A 21,700-nucleotide genomic window follows, 5' to 3' on the forward strand; every position below is an offset into this window, starting at 1 on the left:
AGATTTGGAGAGAAGGAAGAGAGAAGCCATATTAACAGGCCACATGGGCTTTTCTTGTTTTCATTTAAAAACATTTAACAAGTATGTTATTGATCAGCTTCTATGTACCTAGCATAGTGCTAGGAGCTAAGATATAGTTGTGAACAAGACTGATGCAGCCTTTTCCTTTCCTCATGGAGCCTACAAGGAAGCTAACACTGAATAAGTACACAATTACTTTTCTGCAAGTCTGTTGCTTGCAGCCTGTGAATATGTGTTCTAGTCATTTGATTACACACTTTTGAGTTGTATTGTTCTCCGGATGGTGAGGTCCAGCATATGCCTTTGTTCTCTATCTGCTTTTGCAGACATCTTCACACTGCAGCTCAGACAGCTAGGAGATTGAGAAGAAACATTGGCAGTGCCATTTCACCTGGCACATTCAGCTGCTGTGAGTGTGTCCTTGGTCTTTGACCCATGAAATCTCAAGAGTTTTGAGACTAAAATGAGACTCTTATCCTCTCCCTGAAGGTCTTATATTATCTCTTATTATCTCTGGATTGACGAGACTTTTACCATATTTTTAAATGAAATTTTTATTGAGATATTTGTAGATTCTCATAGAGTTTCCTTCTACACTTTGCCTGGTTTCTCCCAATGGTAACGTCACAATCAGGATATTGACATTGATACAATCCACCAATGTTATTCGGATTTCACCAGTTTTCCTTGTATTCACTGTGCGTGTATATGTTTGACTTTATGCAATTTTATTACCTGTAGATTGATGCATCTGTCATCACAGTCAACATACTGACCAGTTCTGATGCCATAAGGATCCCATTAAGGTACGTGTTTATAACCACATTTACCTTCCTCCCTGTCCCCACCCTAACTTCTGGCAACCTATCATCTGTCCTATATTTCTAGAAATTTTTCACCTCAAAAATATTATAGAAATGAAATCATACATTAAGTACCTTTATGTTTTTAAGAATAGCTGTTCTCACATCATAACCTCTATACAAGATTGGAGAATCAATATCATATACAAATATAACCATGGGATTGTAAAGGGATTTTTCCAATTACTGTACTTTTTGAGAGTCAAGACATCTAAATCATGGAGATGTTGTCAATTTAGTAGAAGTAAAGTTCTGATTTTGGGGGAAATTATTTGCTGTACTCCCACATTGAATCTTGTCAAAATTAAAAAATAAATGAGTAATTACATGTATACCAAGAACAAAATTAAAATTTATTCCTTAGTATAAGCCCATCAAGGGAAGCATAATTGGCACAGGGTGGGAGATGGAGGGACTCCTATTTTTATTTTGTGCTCTATCAAAACCACTCCATGAGATTTCCTCTGCAACATTTTCTATTGACATTATTTCTTATCTTCTGTAGTCTAACCTATTTTAGAAATGGGTTAAAAAATTTAAAAATGCAGGGACATGGATGAACCTGGACACCATCATTCTCAGCAAACTGACACAAGAACAGAAAATCAAACACCACATGTTCTGATTCATAGGCGGGTGTTGAACAATGAGAACACATGGACACAGGGAGGAGAGCATCACACACTGAGGTCTGTAGTGGGGGACTAGGGGAGGAACAATGGAGGGTAGGGAGTTGGGGAGGGATAACATGGGGAGAAATGCCGGATACAGGTGATGGGGGGATGGAGACAGTAAACCACATTGCCATGTATGTACCTATGCAACAATCCTGCATGTTCTTTACATATGCCCCAGTACCTAAAATGCAATAAAATAAAAGTATATATATAAATCTAATGCAAGAACTGATTAAGGCAAAGGAGGAGAAAAGAGTAGGTGGTCTATTGGGTGAAGTACTAAATATTACTATGTAGCAATCTCATAAAGTTTTTAAAATGTGGCCAGGTGCAATGGCTCACGCCTGTAATCCCAGCACTTTGGAAGGCTAAGGGGGGCTGGGGTTTGAGACCAGCCTGACCAACACGGTGAAACCTTGTCTTCACTAAAAATACAAAAATTAGCTGGATGTGGTGGCGGACGCCTGCAATCCCAGCTACTTGGGAGGCTGAGGCAGGAGAATCGCTTGAACCTGGGAGGCGGAGGTTGCAGTGAGCTGAGATGGCGCCATTGCACTCCAGCTTGGGCGACAGAACGAGACTCTGTCTCAAAAAAAAAAAAAAAAAGTTTTGGAAATGCTTAGGGTACACTGGGCATGAAAGCCAGTTTAGTGTGAAGTAGCACACTTTGTCTGAACATTAGCCATCTTCTAGGCTGCAGCAACTTTATAATCCAGTACTGAATCTTCCTGTACCAAATGCTGCTAGCTCCCCCTAGAGAAGCTTCTGGTGTAGCTCCATCATTCGCAGAACATGCAAGGCTTACTGCAAGAGCTACCACGAAAGTAACTGCTCCGGTGACAGACAGACCCAACCCATTGGAACACAGAATGCATTCCATCCGCCACACTGGGCATACCTTCATTAAAATGGACTCAACTGTGCGAAAAGGAATGCATGAGTTTTTGTGTGCATTTAGCTAGTTCTGTGTGTGCCTGTCACCTAAGATTTAGACAAGTGTAGTATGGTGCTTCTTACTGTATGGTCATCACAGCAGCAATATTAGAATCCTCCTGAATCAGAAACTCAAATTGGATCCCAGAAATCTGTGCTTTGAGAAGCCCAGGTGATTCCCATGCATGCTAAGGTCTGAGAACCAGTGCTTTATTGGAATGTCTATGCCTGTTCCCTCAGCATCTGATGATGAGAGTCGATGATAGAGTTATTTTATCCAAGTGACAGGGCTCAAGTCAAATGGCGAAAACGGTCAGGAACTGGAAACCTCATGAGGTCAGTCTGAGAGTTTAAAACTTCTAAGGGTTTTTAAGACAAGGTATGTCTGTTGCAGAAGATCAGGAAAAATGGGGATGGGAGAGAAGGATAACTTACATTACATGAACAGACTAGTTCATTGACTGCACCAAAGAAGCTTTGGAATTTGTAATCAGGTGGCTGGAAGTTTCTCTTCTTGGTCAAAGCAAGCCTGCGCCCTTATTGTTTAGAGCTATGCCTTGTCAAATTAGTGGTATGGCTACTGTATTTCAAGCTTAACTTGGACAGACAGGCCTGCCAGGCACAAATTTCTCAAGCAGATGATGTTGGGGAGGACAAAAATTATCCATTGCAAGACTTCGAGGATAGATGATGCTCAGCAGGAATGGCAAGCCAAATCTGCAGGAGCCATAATACAATTGGCTAGCCCTAGGGACCTGGCCTCCTTGAAGTGGAAGAGATAGCGTGAATGAACCATCAGATTAACTCACTGGGCTGGAAAAGATCCAACGCTTTCATTACCCCTGAAGAAACAAAAGTTTAAAAGATTAAAATATTCCTAAAGGAATCATGATAATGGAAGCAGAAATCCTTGAGACAACAGCAAAAATGGCCAGCATCTCAAATTCTCCTGCCTTCCCACTTGCCTTCTTTTGGCCTCCCTTCCTTAAGTGAAAGGTGAGTTTTGCTAGATTAGGTAGCAGTTGGAATTAGTTTTATTTGCTGGCAGTATTGGGAATAAAGGCAAAGCCTGCAGGAATGTGGGCGCCAGCAACAAGTAATCATTATTGCAGAATCAAATTCCCCATCTTATCTCTGATATGCCTGTATGTAACCCTAGAGCTGGGCTTCACAGTGTTATAAATCCAGCATCCAAGACACAGAGCAGTGGGATATGGAGCCCCTTGCGTATCTAAAAGCTCTGCCCAGCAAGAGAGATATATGACGGTAACTTTCTCCCCATTGCTTTTGCAATAAAATTCACCCAGTGCTCCAGGAAGAGTTAGGAATGTAATTCAGCTTCAATAAATCAAGACTAAAATTAAGATGGCCAGATATGTAGCAGCCTGCTCAGGTGTATGGAGAATTTGAAATTTAGTGCCCTGGTAATGGGTAGGAGCAGATTATCTAATTATAGAGAGAAAGAAGAAATATTGCTCTCTGGGGTAAAAAGCTAAATACTCTAATCCATTAAACTACCACATCCCTGCCAAAGCTAGATTAATATTAAAGTTCATGTACCATCTGACTTTTTAAAAAGGAATTAAGTCAAATGTTAGAAAAAAAATAAATGAAAAAAGCTATAGTTCACAATAATTCTAATTTGACCACATGTCAAATAGTGTATTTTATCTTTGAGTGTGATATACATGGACCTGATGATAAAAGAATTCTTTTCCGTCCTAACAGTGTATCTGCTTAAATTTTTATCAACATATCTTGAAGCTATTCTGGACAGAATTCCAGCGGGGCGCTCATAAATTACTTTTTTTTTTTAAGATGGAGTTTTGCTCTTGTTGCCCAGGCTGGAGTGCAGTGGCGCGATCTCGGTTCACTGCAACCTCTGCCTCCTGGGTTCAAGTGAGTCTCCTGCCTCAGCCTCCAGAGTAGCTAGGACTACAGGTGGGCGCCACCATGCCTGGCTAATTTTTTCTTTTTCTTTTTCTTTTCTTTTTTTGTGTGACAGAGTCTCACTCTGTCGCCAGGTGCCAGGCTGGAGTGCAATGGCATGATCTCGGCTCACTGCAACCTCCGCCTCCCGGGTTCAAGCAATTATCCTGCCTCAGCCTCCCAAGTAGCTGGGACTACAGGTGCATGCCACCACGCCCAGCTAATTTTTGTATTTTTAGTAGAGACAGGGTTTCATCATATTGGCCAGGATGGTCTCGATCTCTTGACTTCGTGATCCGCCTGCCTTGGCCTCCCAAAGTGCTGGGATTACAGGTGTGAGCCACCATGCCCAGCCATAAATTACATATTTAAGGTGACACTGACAGTGTGATGCACTGGCAGTTGGCGATTGTTCACATCCATTCTACTCCTCCCTTCCTCCCTTCTTCATCCCTGTGGGAGATCTAATGTGCCTATTACTGACGGTTGTTGACTGTGAGTTCAGGTATAATTGGGTGGGGTCAATGGAAGATCAAGGTGTAACTGGGAGTAAACATGAGAATTCCTGTATATCTATTAAAAACTTAGTGAATAATCTTATTGCTGAACTGGGGGTGGGAGATGGGGTGTTTAACTGGGAAGTCAGGTCATGGATGGATGATTATGTCATTCTCGAAGCTCTCTCACGTTTTCGACCATATTGTGACAGTAGTTGCTTGGGAAGAGACTCACAACCACACAACTACACAAAATATGTCACGGTCTCTTGGATGCTTGGGTATAAACACAAGCATTGTTGTGGTTGTTTGATATTGTTCTCATTCTGTAATTTCTATTTGTTTCAAAACTAGTTTTTATTCTAATTAATGAAAAAATTCATGGATGTTTGACTCTAGAATGATTCTTCCCTACTTGGACTTTTTGGTCTGTTCCTGAAGGTTACACATGGAATAGGGACATGTATCTAATCAGGGCAGTTGAATCAAATCCAGTGAACGACATGGCAGCAGATTGTCTTCCAACCTTGAAATTATACAGTTCCATTTCAGACATGGTCTAACCGAGGCGGTGGTTAGCATGTGGATTAGTCTCTGCCTCCTCTCTAGCTCCTAAATTAACATGAGATCATATTAATGTTGTAAAATTCCCAGTACAGAGCTCAGAACGTATTAAATACTCAGTACATGATATCTAATTATTTACTTTCAAAGAATGCTGAGTGGCTGGCAGCCTCCGAAAGAGTGCTCTCTATATCCTGTTTCAGGAATGTGTTCACAGACCATTGGATTGTAAACTTTATGAGGGCAGGGATGTTACTGTCTTATCTGCAGGGTCTAGCAGAGCATCTGTTACACAGTATGACCTAAGTAATATTCGGGTTATCATTGACTAGTCAGTGCTGTAGCCTGGGAATTACAGAAAGAAAAGCCTTGGAAAGGGGCTTTCACTTTTTGGAAGGAAGAGCTTGCACAAAGATAGCTGCACTCTCTTTTAGACAGATCTCATCAATCTTTCTTTTTTTAAGGGATGGGGTCTCACTCTGTTGCCCAGGCTGGGATCCAGTGGCACAAGCATAGCTCACTGTAATCTCATATCCTGGGCTCAAGTGATCCTCTTGCTTCAGCCTCCCAAAGCAATGGGATTACAGGTGTGAGCCACTGCATCTGGCTCATTGATCTATTAGAAACAAAATAAGAAAGACAGCATGGTCCTTTTTTTCCAACAGCTTGAAAGATGTGAGAATCAGAGACTTTTAAACTGGTAAGTATGTCAATTCGTGTTTTATCAAAATCTCAAGATGCTCTGCCACCATTTTGATCTCAGATAGGCTCACGTTAAGCAGGTTGGTACATCAGGGATGACTGGCAGGTGGGAAAAGTCTTAATAGTTTGGCTTTATAATTTTACAATCTTCCATAGCAGTTTATCCTTTACTTGTAACTTTCTACATATTAGGCACAGTGCTGGGTAACTTTTATACATTCTCACTGCAAATTAAATGAGATCAGTCATGTTTACCCCTATTTCATATGAGGAATTCCATGTGCAGTGACTTGAGCAAGGTCTCATAATTAATACATGGTGAGGCTAGTGTGCTCGACTTCACTGCTCCCCCCATCCCCTGCCAGTTGCTTTATTGAATGATATTCCATGTATTACAACATTCACCATTTAAAGTGTGCAAGTTAGAGGTTTTCAGTATATTCCCAGAGTTGTGCAACCATTTCATTTATTCTTGAAGTTATGTACCCATTTATTTTATCTCATATCTAGTGCAGCTTTTTTCCAGGTTGGTTAAAACTGATTCCACAGTTAACTAAGCAGAATTTTACGGGCACCCAATGTAAAGCAGTTTATTGGTTAAGCTTGAGCCAGATATATGTGTTTGAATCTCAGTCCCTTGCCTAGTGATTGTATGATGTTGGACTAGTTCCCTACCTCTCTGTGCCTCAGCTTCCTTATCTGCAAAAGGGGATAATAAAGAAGTGAATTCACATCAAGCACTTAGAATAGTGCCTGATATACACTAAATGCTCAATAAGTGTTAGCTATTATTGTTGTTATTAAAAGCTTTAACAGATCTTTTAGAAAGCTTTAACAGATCTTCATGATAACTCTCCATACAACAGGATCCGAAAATTAGCTTCTGAATCACTAAAATTAAATTGTCAGGAAATGTCAAGTGGTCAGTGGAAATTTTATTATATCCTAATTCTTTGCAAATTGATGATCCATGGAATGTCAGCAGTTTATTAACAAAAGATCTTACATAACTGATCAACTGGCACTCAGAAGGCATTTTCCCATTTCAGCGTTACTCACTGTGGCAGAGACAAGCTAGTTGCCTATGCAGTATCCCTTTTCCTTCTTTTCTCATTGACAGAGCAGAGCTTTATTCTGTTTGCCCTCTGAAGGACTACACATCTGGCCTCCTCCCAGCTGGAGTGGCCAAAGCTATAAATAGATACAGCTGAACAGGGCTTACAGGAAAGGGCCTTCAGGGGAACTGAGAAGGTTGAGAGAGAGGAGCTTTTGCTGCTCCCCTCTTCCTTTCTTCAGGTCTTAATGAGACTTGATGTCTTGAGCTCTGATGTTAACATTGGACCATATGTTGAACTTAAGAATGGAGGCCGGGCGCAGTGGCTCACGCCTATAATCCCAGCACTTTGGGAGGCCAAGGTGGATCACAAGGTTAGGAGTTTGAGAACAGCCTGGCCAACATGGTGAAACCCCGTCTCTACTAAAAATACATAAAATTAGCCAGGTGTGGTGGTGCATGCCTGTAATTCCAGCTACTCTGGAGGCTGAGGCAGGAGAATCACTTGAACTCAAGAGGTAGAGGTTGTGGTAAGCAGAGATCATGCCACTGCACTCCAGCCTGGGTGTCAGAGCAAGACTCCATCTAAAAAAAAAAAAAAGAATGGAAGCCACTAGTTCAGTATGGAGCAGCAGAAACAGGAGCTGGAGGCTTCACACCAAAAGTGGGCTATCTTCTAACTTCTTTTATATGAGAGAAAAACAATCCACTTTGATGTCATTAGGTCTTTCTGCAGTATACAGCTGTACCTGTAACATATATGTGTAATTTACACTTACACTTTTCTTAGCTCAAAAGGAACTTAAAAGAACAGTACATTATTTTAACAGATTTTGAGCACTGACTGTGGTGTGCCAGTGATTGTTCTGATGGCTGGATAAACAAGGGAAAATATAGTCTTTACTCTCAAGAAATTACTAAGTCTGGCAGAAGAAACAGATAATCAAAAACAGTACAATGATGCCAGTGCCAGAATCAGAGGCCAGGGGTGGGACAGACTTGACTTCCACGGAGACATTGACAAAGTAGAATACAGAAGAGGTTATCAAGTGAGAAGGAAAGCGCATTTCAGGCAAGTGCCTGACAGAAGTGACCCAAGAAGAAACACAGTAGAAATTCTACAAGGAAATGAATTATTTTGATCTGAATGCTGAGAATATTATCTAACCCTTGGCTGCAGAAGCCAGGTCTTTATCTTTTGACCATCCCTTCATCCTCCAAGATCTAAGTTACTGGTGGAAAGTCCTGGTACTTGGTGGTACCAAGTAATGCTTGTTCCATTAATGCTTTGCACAATAAGGAACTACCTAGCACACTGAAGGATCAGAGGAGTAAGACACAGGAAGAAGTGGAAAAAGGGGTCGATTGACAAAGAGTTGTTTTCCCTCTCTGGCCTCCCGCCCTTTCCTCACCGCTGACTTAAGATGAAGGAAAAGAGTGAAATGGGATGAGAATGCTGGGTGGCCTATTTCCTATTGCCACTATCTGTCCTGCTTCAATCCTCCTGCTGACTGAGGGCGCGGGGGAGCGGGGGGAGCGGGGAGAGAAGACAGAAGTGTTGGGGTTAGGCGTAATTTGCAGCTGTGAGACATAATGTTGCATGCTTATAGCAGGCCCAGTGGTTAGCATGAGGGGCACACAGACTTGGTCTGCCCCTGTAAGATACATAACAACTCCCACAATTAATTTGAACCCTGTAGTCTCTGAACATATAGTTTTTAATTTAAAGAGCATGTCATAACACTAAAAATACTCCTGAGGGCAATGAATTGTGAAATACATCATGTCAAAACTGTCTTGATCTGTTATAATACACAGCAAGATGTGAAAGATACTGAGTTCCTTTCCAGACCACCACAAAAATGTGAGTATCACAACAAAGTGCGTTGAACACATTTTTCAGTTCCTCAGTCCACAGAAGTTACATTTATATTATACTGGAGTCTATTAAGTGTGCAACAGCATTATGTCTAAAACTACAATGTATGCACCTTAACTAAAAAATACCTTGTTGCTAAAAACTACAGGAATGATCCCGAGCCTTTCGGAAGTCAACTCAAAACATGGAGGGTTTTGCCTCCATGGCGATCAGGGTGGTGGTTGCTGAAGGCTGGGGTGGCTGTGGTAATTTCTTAAGACAACAATAACCTGTGTTAGCAGGCAGGAAAACAATGTGTTAATCTCCATTTCGACTCCATCAGAGCTCTAGGGTAACCAGGTGCGTTGTCATTGAACAGTAACATTTTGAGAGAAGTCTGTTTCTGAGCAGTAGGTCTCAACAGTGGGCTTCAGTAAACCATACTGTAAACAGATGTGCCGTCATCCAGGCTTTGTAGTTCCTTTTATAAAGCACAGGCAGAGTAGATGTAGCATAATTTTTTTTTTTTGAGACGGAATCTCGTGTCACCCATGCTTGAGTGCAGTGGCGCGATCTCGGCTCACTGCAACCTCCGCCCCTGGGTTCAAGTGATTCCCCTGCCTCCGCCTCCTGAGTAGCTGGGATTACAGGCACCTGCCACCTCACCCAGCTAATTTTTGTATTTTTAGTAGAGACAGAGTTTCACCATGTTGGCCAGGCTGGTCTAGAACTCCTGACCTTAAGTGATCCATCTGCCCACCTCAGCCTGCCAGTGCTGGGATTACAGGCATGAGCCACTGCACCTGGCCAGATTTAGCATAATTCTTAAGGACCCTAGGATTTTTGGAATGATACATGAGCACTGGCTTCACCAGCTGCCTAATAGTGACTTCAACTTCAAGTCACTAGTCCCTAATAAGAAAGTCAGCTCATCCTTTGAAGCTCTGACTTCCAGGTGTTGACTTCTCCTCTCCAGCCATGAAAGTCCTACATGGCATCTTCTGCTAACAGCAGGCTGTTTCATATACATTGAAAATCTGTTGTTTGGTGCAGCCACCATCACCAATGATCTTAGCTAGATCTTGCAGTCTAGCACTTGCGGCTTCACCTTGTACTTGCATGTTACGGAGATGGTGTTTTTCCTTAAATCTCATGAACCAACCTCTGCTGGCTTGATTTCAAAACTTTCTTCTGCAGCTTCCTCACCTCTCTTAACCTTCACAGAATTGAAGAGTTAGGGCCTTCCTCTGGGTTAGGCTTTGGCTTAAGAGAATGTCGTGGCTGGTTTCATCTTCTATCCAGACCACTTAAACTTTCTCCCTCTTAGCAATAAGGCTGTTTCACTTTCCTATCATCTGTGTGTTCACTGGAGTAGCACTTTTACATATTAATGTATTTTGAGACAGGGTCTCCCTCTGTTGCCCAGGCTGGAGCGCAGTGGCACAATCACGCCTCACTGCAACCTTGACCTCCCAGGCTCAGGTGATCCTCCCACCTCAGCTTCCTGACTAGCTGGGACTACAGGCACTCCACTATGCCTGGCTAATTTTTGTAGAGGCGGAGTTTTGCCATGTTTCCCAAGCTGGTCTTGAATTCCTGGGCTCAAGTGATCCATCCACCTCAGCATCTCAAAGTGCTGGGATTATAGGCATGCGCCACCACGCCCAGCTAGCACTTCTAATTTCCTTAAAAGTCTTCCTTTGCATTCCCAAGTTGGCTGTTTAGTGCAAGAGGCCTAGCTTTCAGCCTGTTTTGGTTTTGACCTGCCTTCCTCAAGAAGCTTAATCATTTCTAGAGAGACATACAACTCTTCTTTTCACCTAAGCACTTAGGGGCTACTGTAGGGTTATTAAGTGGCCTAATTTCAATACTCTTGTGTCTCCAGGAAGAGGAAAACCCAAGGAAAAGGAAAGAAATGGGGAACAGCTGGTCAGTGGAGCAGTCAGAACACACACACCATCTATTAAGTCTGAAGTCTTATATAGGCGTAGTTTGTGGCACCCCAAAAATAACAATAGTAACAAAGATCACAATCACAGATCACTGTAACAGATTATAGTAATGAAAAAAATTCAAAATAATGTGAGAAGTACCAAAATGTGACACAGAGACATGAAGCAAGCACCAGCTGATGGAAAAATGGTGCCAACAGACTTGCCTGAAGCAGGGTTGCCACAAACCTTCAATGTGTTAAAAGATGCAGTAAAACAAGGTGAGCCTGTGCTCACACACTTGGCCTGTTAAGTCTCCTGACTCGGTAACATGAAAGGCAAAAATGGGGGCCTGTTACAATCCTCATTTTGTTATAAACAAAAAAATCATGATTTGCCTGGAGAAGAGAAAGGAAACTAACCTTACGATGGCCAGGAGCTACATGTTAGGCTTTTTTCTTCATGTTGTCTACTTTAATCTTCCTAATTTAGAGTTATCTTGATTTTTATTTTTGGAGATTAAGAAAATATGGTTAACTGCTTTGTTTAAAGTCACGCAGCTACTACGTGATAAAAACAGGACTCCAGGCTGGGCGCAGTGGCTCACCCCCGTAATCCTAGCACTTTGGGAGGGCAAGGCAGGCAGATCACAAGGTCAAGAGATTGAGATCATCCTGGCCAACATGGTGAAACCATGTCTCTACTAAAAATACAAAAAAAAAAAAAAAAAAAAAAAAATTAGCTGGACGTGGTGGCACATGCCTATAGTCTCAGCTACTTGGAAGCTGAGACAGGAGAATCGCTTGAACCTGGGGGGCAGAGGTTGCAGTGAGCCAAGATCGCGCCACTGTACTCCAGTCTGGCAAAAGGGCACTACTCCATCTCAAAAAAAACAAAAGTACCCAACTGTATATTTCCCAAGTATCTGCCTTTTCCACTAAAACTCTGAACTGTCCACTGGTCACATTCAGCATCAACACCAGAACATTAAGTAGCATTAAACGGGAAAGGTGCCAAAGACCCCATTTTTCTCATTATTTGTAAAGATAAGGTCTTTAGCTCTCAATAACTGATTATTTATTCAAGGAGCAAGAGTTATAAAATACATCGATCTTTTATAAAGTGCCTCTGTTCTTCACACAGAACTTTAACAGCAGTCTTTCCATGAGAACTGGCTTTCAGTTTAGAAAAATCAAGTAAATTAAAAATCCGAACAATTAGTGGGACAGTAAGACTTTCCCATCTCTTTTTGGCCACTGCATATGCCAATAAGCCCAACAACAAAAAAGAAACATTAACTCAAGAGGAATGTATCTTACTCCAGTTCCCCTAGTGAAGTTCAGTAGTTAGTTTCACCCCAATGAACACTGACTACAGAAAGAAAGAAACAACCAAAAATTATTTTTTCAACCACATTTACTAGCTCACATAAATATTTAAAAACAAATCCATCTGTCTTCCCTTTCTGTTTCCTTGGCACAATTTATCACAGTTCTTAACAAACTACCATAAATATCCGTAAGGGGAATATGAATTTCAGAATATGAAAGAGAGGTTTTTAAATAGCCAAATATGTCAACCATTGAAAGGACCACCGGATTTTTAAGATTAAACCCCTGATTTGCAACTTTTATTGAAATAAATTTCATCTAATAAAAACAAGGTTAATTTAAAACTTGATCTCAGCTTGTTAAATAGTTGAATTGTGACATAAAAATTGCAAAACTTCAACTAAAGAACAAATAAAACATTCAGACACGAGTTTACACTTTAAAAATTCTATCAACTTCAACAAATAATGAATGACTGTATATTAATTTACATTAGTCCTGTGGTCCAGAATGCAATTTCCATTTAAAACATTTTTAATAGATCTTCTGTATGGCATGGACAGCTTCTAGTGGGAATTAGTATATAGTCTGTTCTTGATGAAGACAACACTAGACAGATGTTGCCTGATGCCTGGATAATGCTGAATGTGACAAAACCAGCGAGACACATTAAGATATTTCTCCTTTTCTTGAACTGTCAGGTCAACCTAAGTAGAGATTAAAAACATACACACACAACACAGATGTTACAAAAGCACAACTATTAATATCACTTAAGAAGGAGATAGAAGTTGAAAAACAACAACAACATTCCCCAAGAGTTCTCAAAAGCCAACGTATTCAGATGGGAGTAAAAGTTTCAGCCACTTGTAAAAGTTATCCATGTTTAATGTTTTTATGTTCAGTCAAAACCAGATGTGCTTCCTGCGAAACATCAAGTTTTCAACAAATGTAAAATTTACATTAATTGAGGATTTGGAGGTCAAATAAGTTGTTTTTTACTTTACCGGAAAAAGACAGATTAAGAAACAGTTCTTTTTCTGGTATGTTTTAGTAAACCTAAAAAAAGGAAATGATCCATTTCAAGTGACTATTCCTTAATATAAGGAGAGGCTATTTCTAGTGGTGTATAACTCAGATGAAGGAAGCTGAGTAAATGCATGAGAACAGATCTTCATAATTCTGTTTGCAATAAAGCTCAACTCAGTCTTTTGGTGGATGTAGCAGTTATCCAATTTGCTATCAACCTCCAAGAATGCTCAGAGATTTGGTTAGAGAGAGATGTATCACAAACTGCAGGTGCTTATCATTTTGCTGGGCTCAAATTCCAAAGTGGGTGACTCAAAGACTTTCCTCTAAGATAAATTTTGGAATTACTGTTACCAGGTAAAGAGAAACCAGTAGAGCAGTAACTTGCAGACATGACCCCCGTATGAGTAGTGTAGTTCCTTCTCATACGTCACATTTACTTAACAGATAGTGCAGGTCTCTTTAACACTGACAGGAGTGTTTGCAGAAAGAAATAACTCAGTCACCCCACAAGTGGTAGAAACCCACCAGCGGCCTGCTTGTTGGGAGACACTTTTAGTGAGATGAGTATCCTTTGTGTAAGGTTTGAATGAAGCAACTGAGATTTAAATGAGGCAACTGAGGCCAGTTATTGGAATAAAGAAATTTAATCAGCTCCTGGGCGAGGTTCTACGGTCCGACAGGAGGGGCCGGAGAAGTCGCGCTTCTCTTCTTGGGGCGTGGGGTCTTATAGGGAGTAGAAGTAGCTGATTGACTATGGGGGAAACAAAGACAAGGTAGTTCTATTGGGTATTAAAAGACTGGGGACGGGTGAGGTGAACAAAGCGGGGGCATTTCCATTGGGTGTGAAGGGAGTGAGCACGGACGAGGGGCTGGCCGAGGACGTACGGGGGAACTACCATAGGGCAGGTTCTTGGCGGGCCTTTTCAAAATTTCTGGCGGGTGCAGGGCTGAGACTGGAATGCGGAAATGGGCAACGGGGAGCCCGTGTGGAGAGGGCAAATGCTGAGCAATGCGCTCAGAATGATGACGTAGTTTTTAGGCGCGGAGAGAGAAGGGCGTGTCCATTCGGCTCCCAAGGAGGCACCGGCCTTACACTTTGCTTTCAGAATTTACAGCATACTTGTTCTGCAGGCAAACATTCTGCTAAGTTACCAGATCACCAAAGGTGAAGGACAAATCACTCTATGTGCAATAATTATTAGAGAATACAAAAGGATATTAACAATAAAATTAAAAAGCAGGCAGTATTTTCTCAATAAATGTTGATTTGGACTCATATTTGTTGGCTCAGTTTATTTAAGTTGTTAGCAGGGAGAATCTTCACTGCTTCTGTTTCATAAAAATTTAAGTTTCAGGTTTTAGTGATTCACACTTAAGTCTTATATGCAAGCTGCGCTAGCAAATTATAAAAACACATTCATCTGGTTTCAGGTGTGTAAGGTTGTATCTACTTATAAATAACACATTAGTCAAGAAAACTGGTCAAGAATGTCTTAATGTAAAAGTTTAATTTTTATTATGAAAATTCATGGTTTCACATGTAAAGAATTACATTAGGCTAACTGGTGGATTCAAACTGAAAGGAGCATCCACCTGTCTGATGTGTTTTCATAGGCAGCACTTAATCATTTGTGGAATAAATTGGGCATCAGTCTATATTTAAAAAATATTTTGTAAAAGAGCATTCGTTCTTTTTCTAGATCTCTACCATATGTAAACTTCACCAAGGACTTCAAAAGAAAATGTATGATTTATTAAAAGCTCAACCAGTAATAAACACAGCTGCAAATCTAACAAGAAATGGGAGTTTTCTTACCAAAAATGAATAAATGAATAAAATTCAAAATCAACCTCAACAAACCTCTTTGCTAATAGTTAAAGCAAACAGATGTAACAATAAGTTTTACTCCAACTTGATTTCATGTCAGCTGCTGAAATACATGATTCAAATCTGACCTCCTTCTTATAATTTTAGTCCTTTCATAGCTCTTTCATTTTAGATAATTCTCCACTTAGCCATTTGGTAAAGCATTTCCAAACAGTAGAGTTTTAATGCTTGTTTATGTTTAAGTTGTTCACCCAGATTTTAAACTAGGTAAAAAGGGCAATGTTATGTGTGATACTTACATTTCAGAACAGCATTTGCTGTCACAGAGGACTAGTATATGCTGCTCACAGGCCTATTATTTAAAACAATAACAACAACAACATACAGAACGCAGCAAAACAAATATTCTCCAATTTAAACATTTTACATTTGGAGTCTCCAGTGTCAGATCATCAAAAGACCCACAGTACAAAATAGTTTTTATTCCAGGAGCTCCTAAAGCTTCTTGCATTTCCAAATTTATTCCTAATTATTTCCTAATTTACCACTTCTTGGGTTCAAGTGATTCTCCTGCCTCAGCCTCCTGAGTAGCTGGGACTATAGGCACTATAGGACTATAACCACCACGTCTGGCTAATTTTTTGTATTTTTAGTAGAGACAGGGTTTCACCGTGTTAGCCAGGATGGTCTGGAACTCCTGGCTTCAAATGATCCACCTGCCTCAGCCTCCCAAAGTGCTGGGATTACAGGTGTGAACCACCATGCCCAGCCCCCTATTCCAATAATTTTTAACTAGATGATCCATTTTACAGTATTTTTAGATTATCTATTTTAGAGAATGTACAGTTATTCATTTTCCCTCAGGAAACTTTTGCCAGAAACACACAGAGCTTTTTAGAAAAGGATGAGGTTACCACTTTCACTTCTTTTTACAGTTTAAACTTTGGAACTTGTTCTTTGAGCCTGAAATAATTATGAATGACCTTGACTTGTTAACTCTCCTACTTTTTTGGAAGACATTCCCTATATAAACTTACTGTAAACAAAGAAATGAACAGATTTCTTCCCTCACCAAATTTACAGATTTTAAAAACATTTCTGATGGAATCCCCTGGACTATTTCACTTACAACACTGGTTTTCCACATCCCTTTCTAGCTAAAGTTCTTTTTCCTTTCTTACAAGAGGAAACAATGCAATTGTTCTAGTTGCCATTTCCTGCTTCATGACGGTCTGCATGCCAGTGTGTCTATAGTGGTGCTTGGCTCTTTCTACCTAATAATTCCTTTTAATTCTTATTGGCACTCTATCATGACTTTGAACTTTAAAGCCAAGCAGATAATATTCTGAATCGCTAATTTTCCATGAAGTCATGTGAAAAACACTTTAAGTGGCCTGTTCCAGATCACGGTGACACGCTGCTTTGCTACCTTTCCAACTGGCACCACGCTGCCGCCTTTGGGACGTTGTTGAGGGCCAGTGTGCCTGGACTATTTTGCAGCTATTTCTTTTATTTTTCCTTTCCTTATAAAAGAACCACGTACATCCAATGGTGCTCCAAGCTTCAGAACAAAAGTATTTCAGTTGATAACAATCTTACAGTCAAGCAGCACATAATACTACAAAGGATTTTAATAATCTTGAGTAACAGTCTGTTCACAGGGATGACTTATCTACTAGCGAAATCACTTTAAGAAAGCAGTGAGTCACTGGTGTTACAATAAACAGCCACACTAACAGGCAGTATAACAAAGGAAGGGCAACATAATATTCCTCAAAGGGAGTTAAGATAGATCAGATCTTAGAATAACTCAGCCATGACTAAAATTGGGCTCACAATGAAACAAAATACAGTGGGATTATCTGATGACTCGAAGGTTCCTTGACTGCTATTTTGTACACTGTGCTGATTACACATTCCGTATTGAATAATGTGAACAAACAAATGAAGGAATGCAGGAGGGCAAAAACAAATAATACTGCCAAAGCAAACAAAGCACAAGGACTTGGTCAGTATCAGCAGGTGGCCGATCTGGACCTCACACCCAGCCTGCTTTAATTTAATACCTAGAAATCATTTATTCCACATCTGTGTTTATTTGTACTCAACTTAACAGGTATGTCATTTAACACCACAGTGCAATTCTGCCATTGTGTAGGTTTTAGTCTGTGAGGCCTGTTCCTTGAGAAGGTGTTTATTTCTCTGCTTACTTTGTCTGCACTTGGACTAGAGTGGGAAAGATACTTTGACTCATGACAGAAACCCAAAGGGGTGGTCAACAGTGATTTACATATCAGTCTATTAAATTTCACTTTGAAAAAGATAATAATAATATCTTTAATCATAACATCCTAGTCACTATATATAAAGAGGACATATATTCCAAAATAGAAAATGTAAACACATATAGAATGCTCAATATTGTTAATGTAACCCTAACTTTAATGTGAAGAACTGAATTCAACACTTCTTTCCTGCCTAAAAACCAAGTGCCCTGTAGGGCACTTTGGCTCATAATTAAACAACTTTGCAGCTAGTGCTATGAATATTTTGCATTATAGGATTATGACCTTGTCCATTCTGCTGGCAAAGAAATTCCAAACAAGTTCCCTGCTTTTCAGAGTATTTCCTTTCCCTACTGCACACCCTGCATAAGCTAGAGGAAAGGAAAATGTAATTACACACTTGATTTATGAGTTACACTTCAGTATCATCTTTTTTTTTTATTATTAGATGGAAAAATACTCTCCTTCTTAATGACAGCTTGATGCTACAGCAAGCCAGATCTTGTGGGTCTGAACAGACATTCACTAGCTTGCTGGCTGTCATCAGAGAATGACTGATGACATTTTTCCTAATATAAAGCTTAAAAAATTAAATGTCAAAACATATGTCACATTTAAATCTATATATATTTAAAAGCCAACAAGTTTGTTATTGTGGTTTTCAGATATAAGTTATTCTTGGGGCCCTGTTGGGTAGCCATGCTCACATAGCATAGTCTCACTAATATCAAGTACAGACTCCCCCAAGTTCAAAGACTGTGTAGGTTTGCCATCAGGAGAGAGATGCTTAGATGCCTTAGCAGCCAAGTCCTCTTTACCTTGGAGGCTTTTTCATTTTGAAATGAGGTAAGTTGTGCCTCATCATCATTTTAAATTCAAAAAGCTACTAAAATACATTGAACCTAGAATGAAATAAAAAAAGGCTGGTAATCAATGTATTTCAGCTCCAATAAACTTTCTTCACATTTAAATAAAATTACTTTATTACACTTTTACTACAAAGATAAACAATCTGAAATAGGAACTATAAATAGGTTACCAGTTGTTAAATATTGCCTTTATTTAGTTAATTTTTTTTTTAAGACAGGGTCTCACTCTGTTGCCGAGGCTGGAAGGCAGTGGTACAATCATGACTCACTGTGGCCTCGACCTCCCTGAGCTCAGGTGATCCTCCCACCTCATTCCCCCAAGTAGCTGAGACCACAGGCGCAGAGCTACCATGCCTGGTTAATTTTTTTTTTTTGAATAGAGATCGGTTTTGCCCTGTTGCCCAGGCTGGTCTTTTGAACTCCTTGGCTCAAGCTATCCACCTGCCTCAGCCTCCTAAAGTGCTGGGATTACAGGCATGAGTCATCATGCCCAGCCTTAAATATTGCTAATCTCAATAAGCATTTAGCTGCACAAGGCAGTGTGCTAAAAGCCAAGAGGGGATGAACAGGAATAAGAAAATCCTCTCTGGTCGCTGATTATGTGTCAATTGAGTCATATTCTTTGTAAGTATGGGGAACATTCATTCAACCTCACTCCTGTTGTCCCATTATAATTTTTAACAGGCCTCCTTTCACAGTCGAGTGTTTTGGATGAGAAATCATGTGGTCACCCTACGTACAAAGAATATTTGTAATTAAATTTATCATAAACTTTCCAAAACAATGAAAATTCCCTTAGATAGCCAAGGACATCCAAATCTTCAGCTATTTTTCAAGCAATTTTATGTTCTATATTCTACTTATCTGCCTCATTCATCAATAACATAATATTCCGACCAGAGATTGGCACCGATTCCATTTTCTCTACTTCATTAATTGCTTTCATGTAAAAGTCTTTCTTCAATAAGATTAACATGGCCCTGAAAATAGTTTTATTCTTCTGTTGTCTCCCTCTCAAGTATAGTACAGTGGGCATACACAGTGGGCTCTCAGTAAGTCATTTAAAACCTATAGTTTTACACTACATTAAGGATCATTCTAAGCCATTAAAATAATGTTACAGAATTTAACATAATCACTGAGGGATCTTTGAGGAATAAATCATAATAAAGTCAAGTAAATTCAAACTGAGGGATTATAGCTTGAGTAGGGGACTAGTAACTGAATCATGCATTATTACAGTATGTTTGGAGGGTGAGGGGGAAATAAAAGGAATCCACTTCTATGGCTGTCATGAAGCCCAGGAGTTCTGGAGGGAACTGCATTGCATTTTGAATTTTCTGGTTACAATCCCTGTCTTCTCTTTTCAACCTCAAATGAAAACCCAGACTCATGAGGCCTCAATCTGTGCCCTCCTATTCCTGGCAAATGGCAAAGCCAACTATGTAGGAGGCTTTTTCAGAGGAGAAAACGACTTTGTTTTTCCAAAAGACAAACCCTCCACTTTGCTTTATGAGGCAGATAGCAGCCCCAAACCATGGACAGGTTGGGGCTTGCGCAGGCCTCAATAATTATGGTATTTTACAGTGTATAATACAAAGAGTTTCCCCATACATTAAGACACTTCAGTCAGATCTAATTTGTCATGGCCCTTCCAAAAACTGAGCTCTGTGCCTTTAAACCACTCAAGCTTCCTAAGCATTAGTTTCCTTCTCTGTAAAAGGAGCCTAGTAACACTGGCCCTGTTTCCTTCTTAGTGATGAGGTACGATGAGAAAATATAGAGGAAACTCCTTGAAAAGCACAGAGAAATACATTTAAAAATGTATTCTGTGTTTATGGAGGGGTGACTATATACACATGCCAGGAATTACCTCAGACAATGGTGTTACAAATATGTGTTACTGCAATCACTGATTCAAGCAGCTTATAATTTAGAGAGACAGATTTTCAAAGAATTACAGTAAGAGTGAAATAAGCTAGACCTGAGGTGTATATGAGGTACAAACACACACACAGAGGAAGAAGGACCTCAATATGGTTTAGGGGTCTGACAGGGATTCAACTGAGGAATGAGTGGGAACTGAGAGACACCTTGGAAATGCAAATGAAGTGGGGAGGAAGGGAAGGGCTGGGACCAGGAAACAAAAGAGAAGAGCAATGCAAGGACACTGGGTAGAAAGAGCCCAGCATCCAGCAGGCTCTGGGACATATGTTGTGGCTGAGACACTGACAGGAAGGAGGATAGCAAGGGAGGCAGAAATCAGGCGAATTGAGAGTTTCGCTCTTGTAGCCCAGGCTGGAGTACAGTGGTGGGATCTCTGCTGACTGCAACCTCCACCTCCTGGGTTCAAGCAATTCTCCCGCCTCAGCCTCCCAAGTAGCTGGGATTATAGGTGCCCACCCCACCACCACACCTGGCTAATTTTTGTACTTTTAGTAGAGAGGGGGTTTCATCATGTCGGCCAGGCTGGTCTCGAACTCCTGACCTCAGGTGATCTACCCACTTTGGCCTCCCAAAGTCCTGGGATTACAGGTGTGAGCCACTACACCTGGCTAATTTTTGTATTATTAGTAGAGGCAGGGTTTCACTATGTTGGTCAGGCTGGTCTCGAACTCCTGACCTCAGGTGATCCACCCGCCTCGGCCTCCCAAAATGCTGGGATTACGGGTGTGAGCCACTGTGCCCGGCTAATTTTTGTATTTTTAGTAGAGACAGGGTTTTGCCATGTTGGCCAGGCTGGTCTCAAACTCTTGATCTCGGATGATCCACCTGCCTCGACCTCCCAAGGTGCTGGGATTGTGGGCATGAGTCACTGCAACCGGCTGAGTTAATTATTTTGAGAAAGAAAAAGACACAGTCATGAGAAAGACTGCTCCAGTGGCCACCAATCTCATCTCTTATAGTCAATCCTCTTTAGGTGAACAAAAATTCTAAATACTGTAACTTGGGCAAGTCATCAAGATTATAGGAAAAGATACATGTGCGAGGCATTCAGGAGCTGGAAATCAGGATGTGACTGACTGGATGCATGAGGTGCACAATGCACAAAAACGCATGAGGTCTTTTTTTTCCACAGGGAGAAGATAGGTATCGGGGCGATGGGGAGTTGAGCCAAGCTTTTAGGCAGAGAGATGGTGTAAGAAAGCACACATTCTGGGGCCTAAGTGTCTGGTTTCTGGACCCTGTTCCACCAGTTACTTGGGCAATCTCAAAGAAAACATTTGACCTCTCTATGCCTCAGTTATCTCATCTGTAAAATGGGGCTGATAATATTAGTGCCTATCCTATACGGCTGTTATTAGGATTAAATGAGTCAACATTTA

General features: G+C 40.6%; 1 protein-coding gene across 3 annotated transcripts in view; it reads right to left on the reverse strand.

The window, feature by feature from the left end:
* Positions 1-4,573: 4,573 nt before the first annotated feature.
* EEF1E1 (eukaryotic translation elongation factor 1 epsilon 1) overlaps positions 4,574-21,700 on the reverse strand; it is a 30,020-nt gene continuing 12,893 nt past the window's right edge. Inside the window, exon 4 of one of the 3 annotated variants that reach the window (XM_064362969.1) lies at positions 4,574-7,825. In XM_064362969.1, the coding sequence (XP_064219039.1) occupies positions 7,742-7,825 (84 nt within the window). In that variant the 3' untranslated portion in view covers positions 4,574-7,741. The other 2 variants (XM_012440290.2, XM_064362970.1) reach the window with 2 other exon arrangements.

This window comes from Aotus nancymaae, unplaced genomic scaffold (genome assembly GCF_030222135.1).
Source record: "Aotus nancymaae isolate 86718 unplaced genomic scaffold, 86718_ANA_hifiasm-v0.15.2.pri h1tg000051l, whole genome shotgun sequence".
Lineage (NCBI taxonomy): Eukaryota > Metazoa > Chordata > Mammalia > Primates > Aotidae > Aotus > Aotus nancymaae.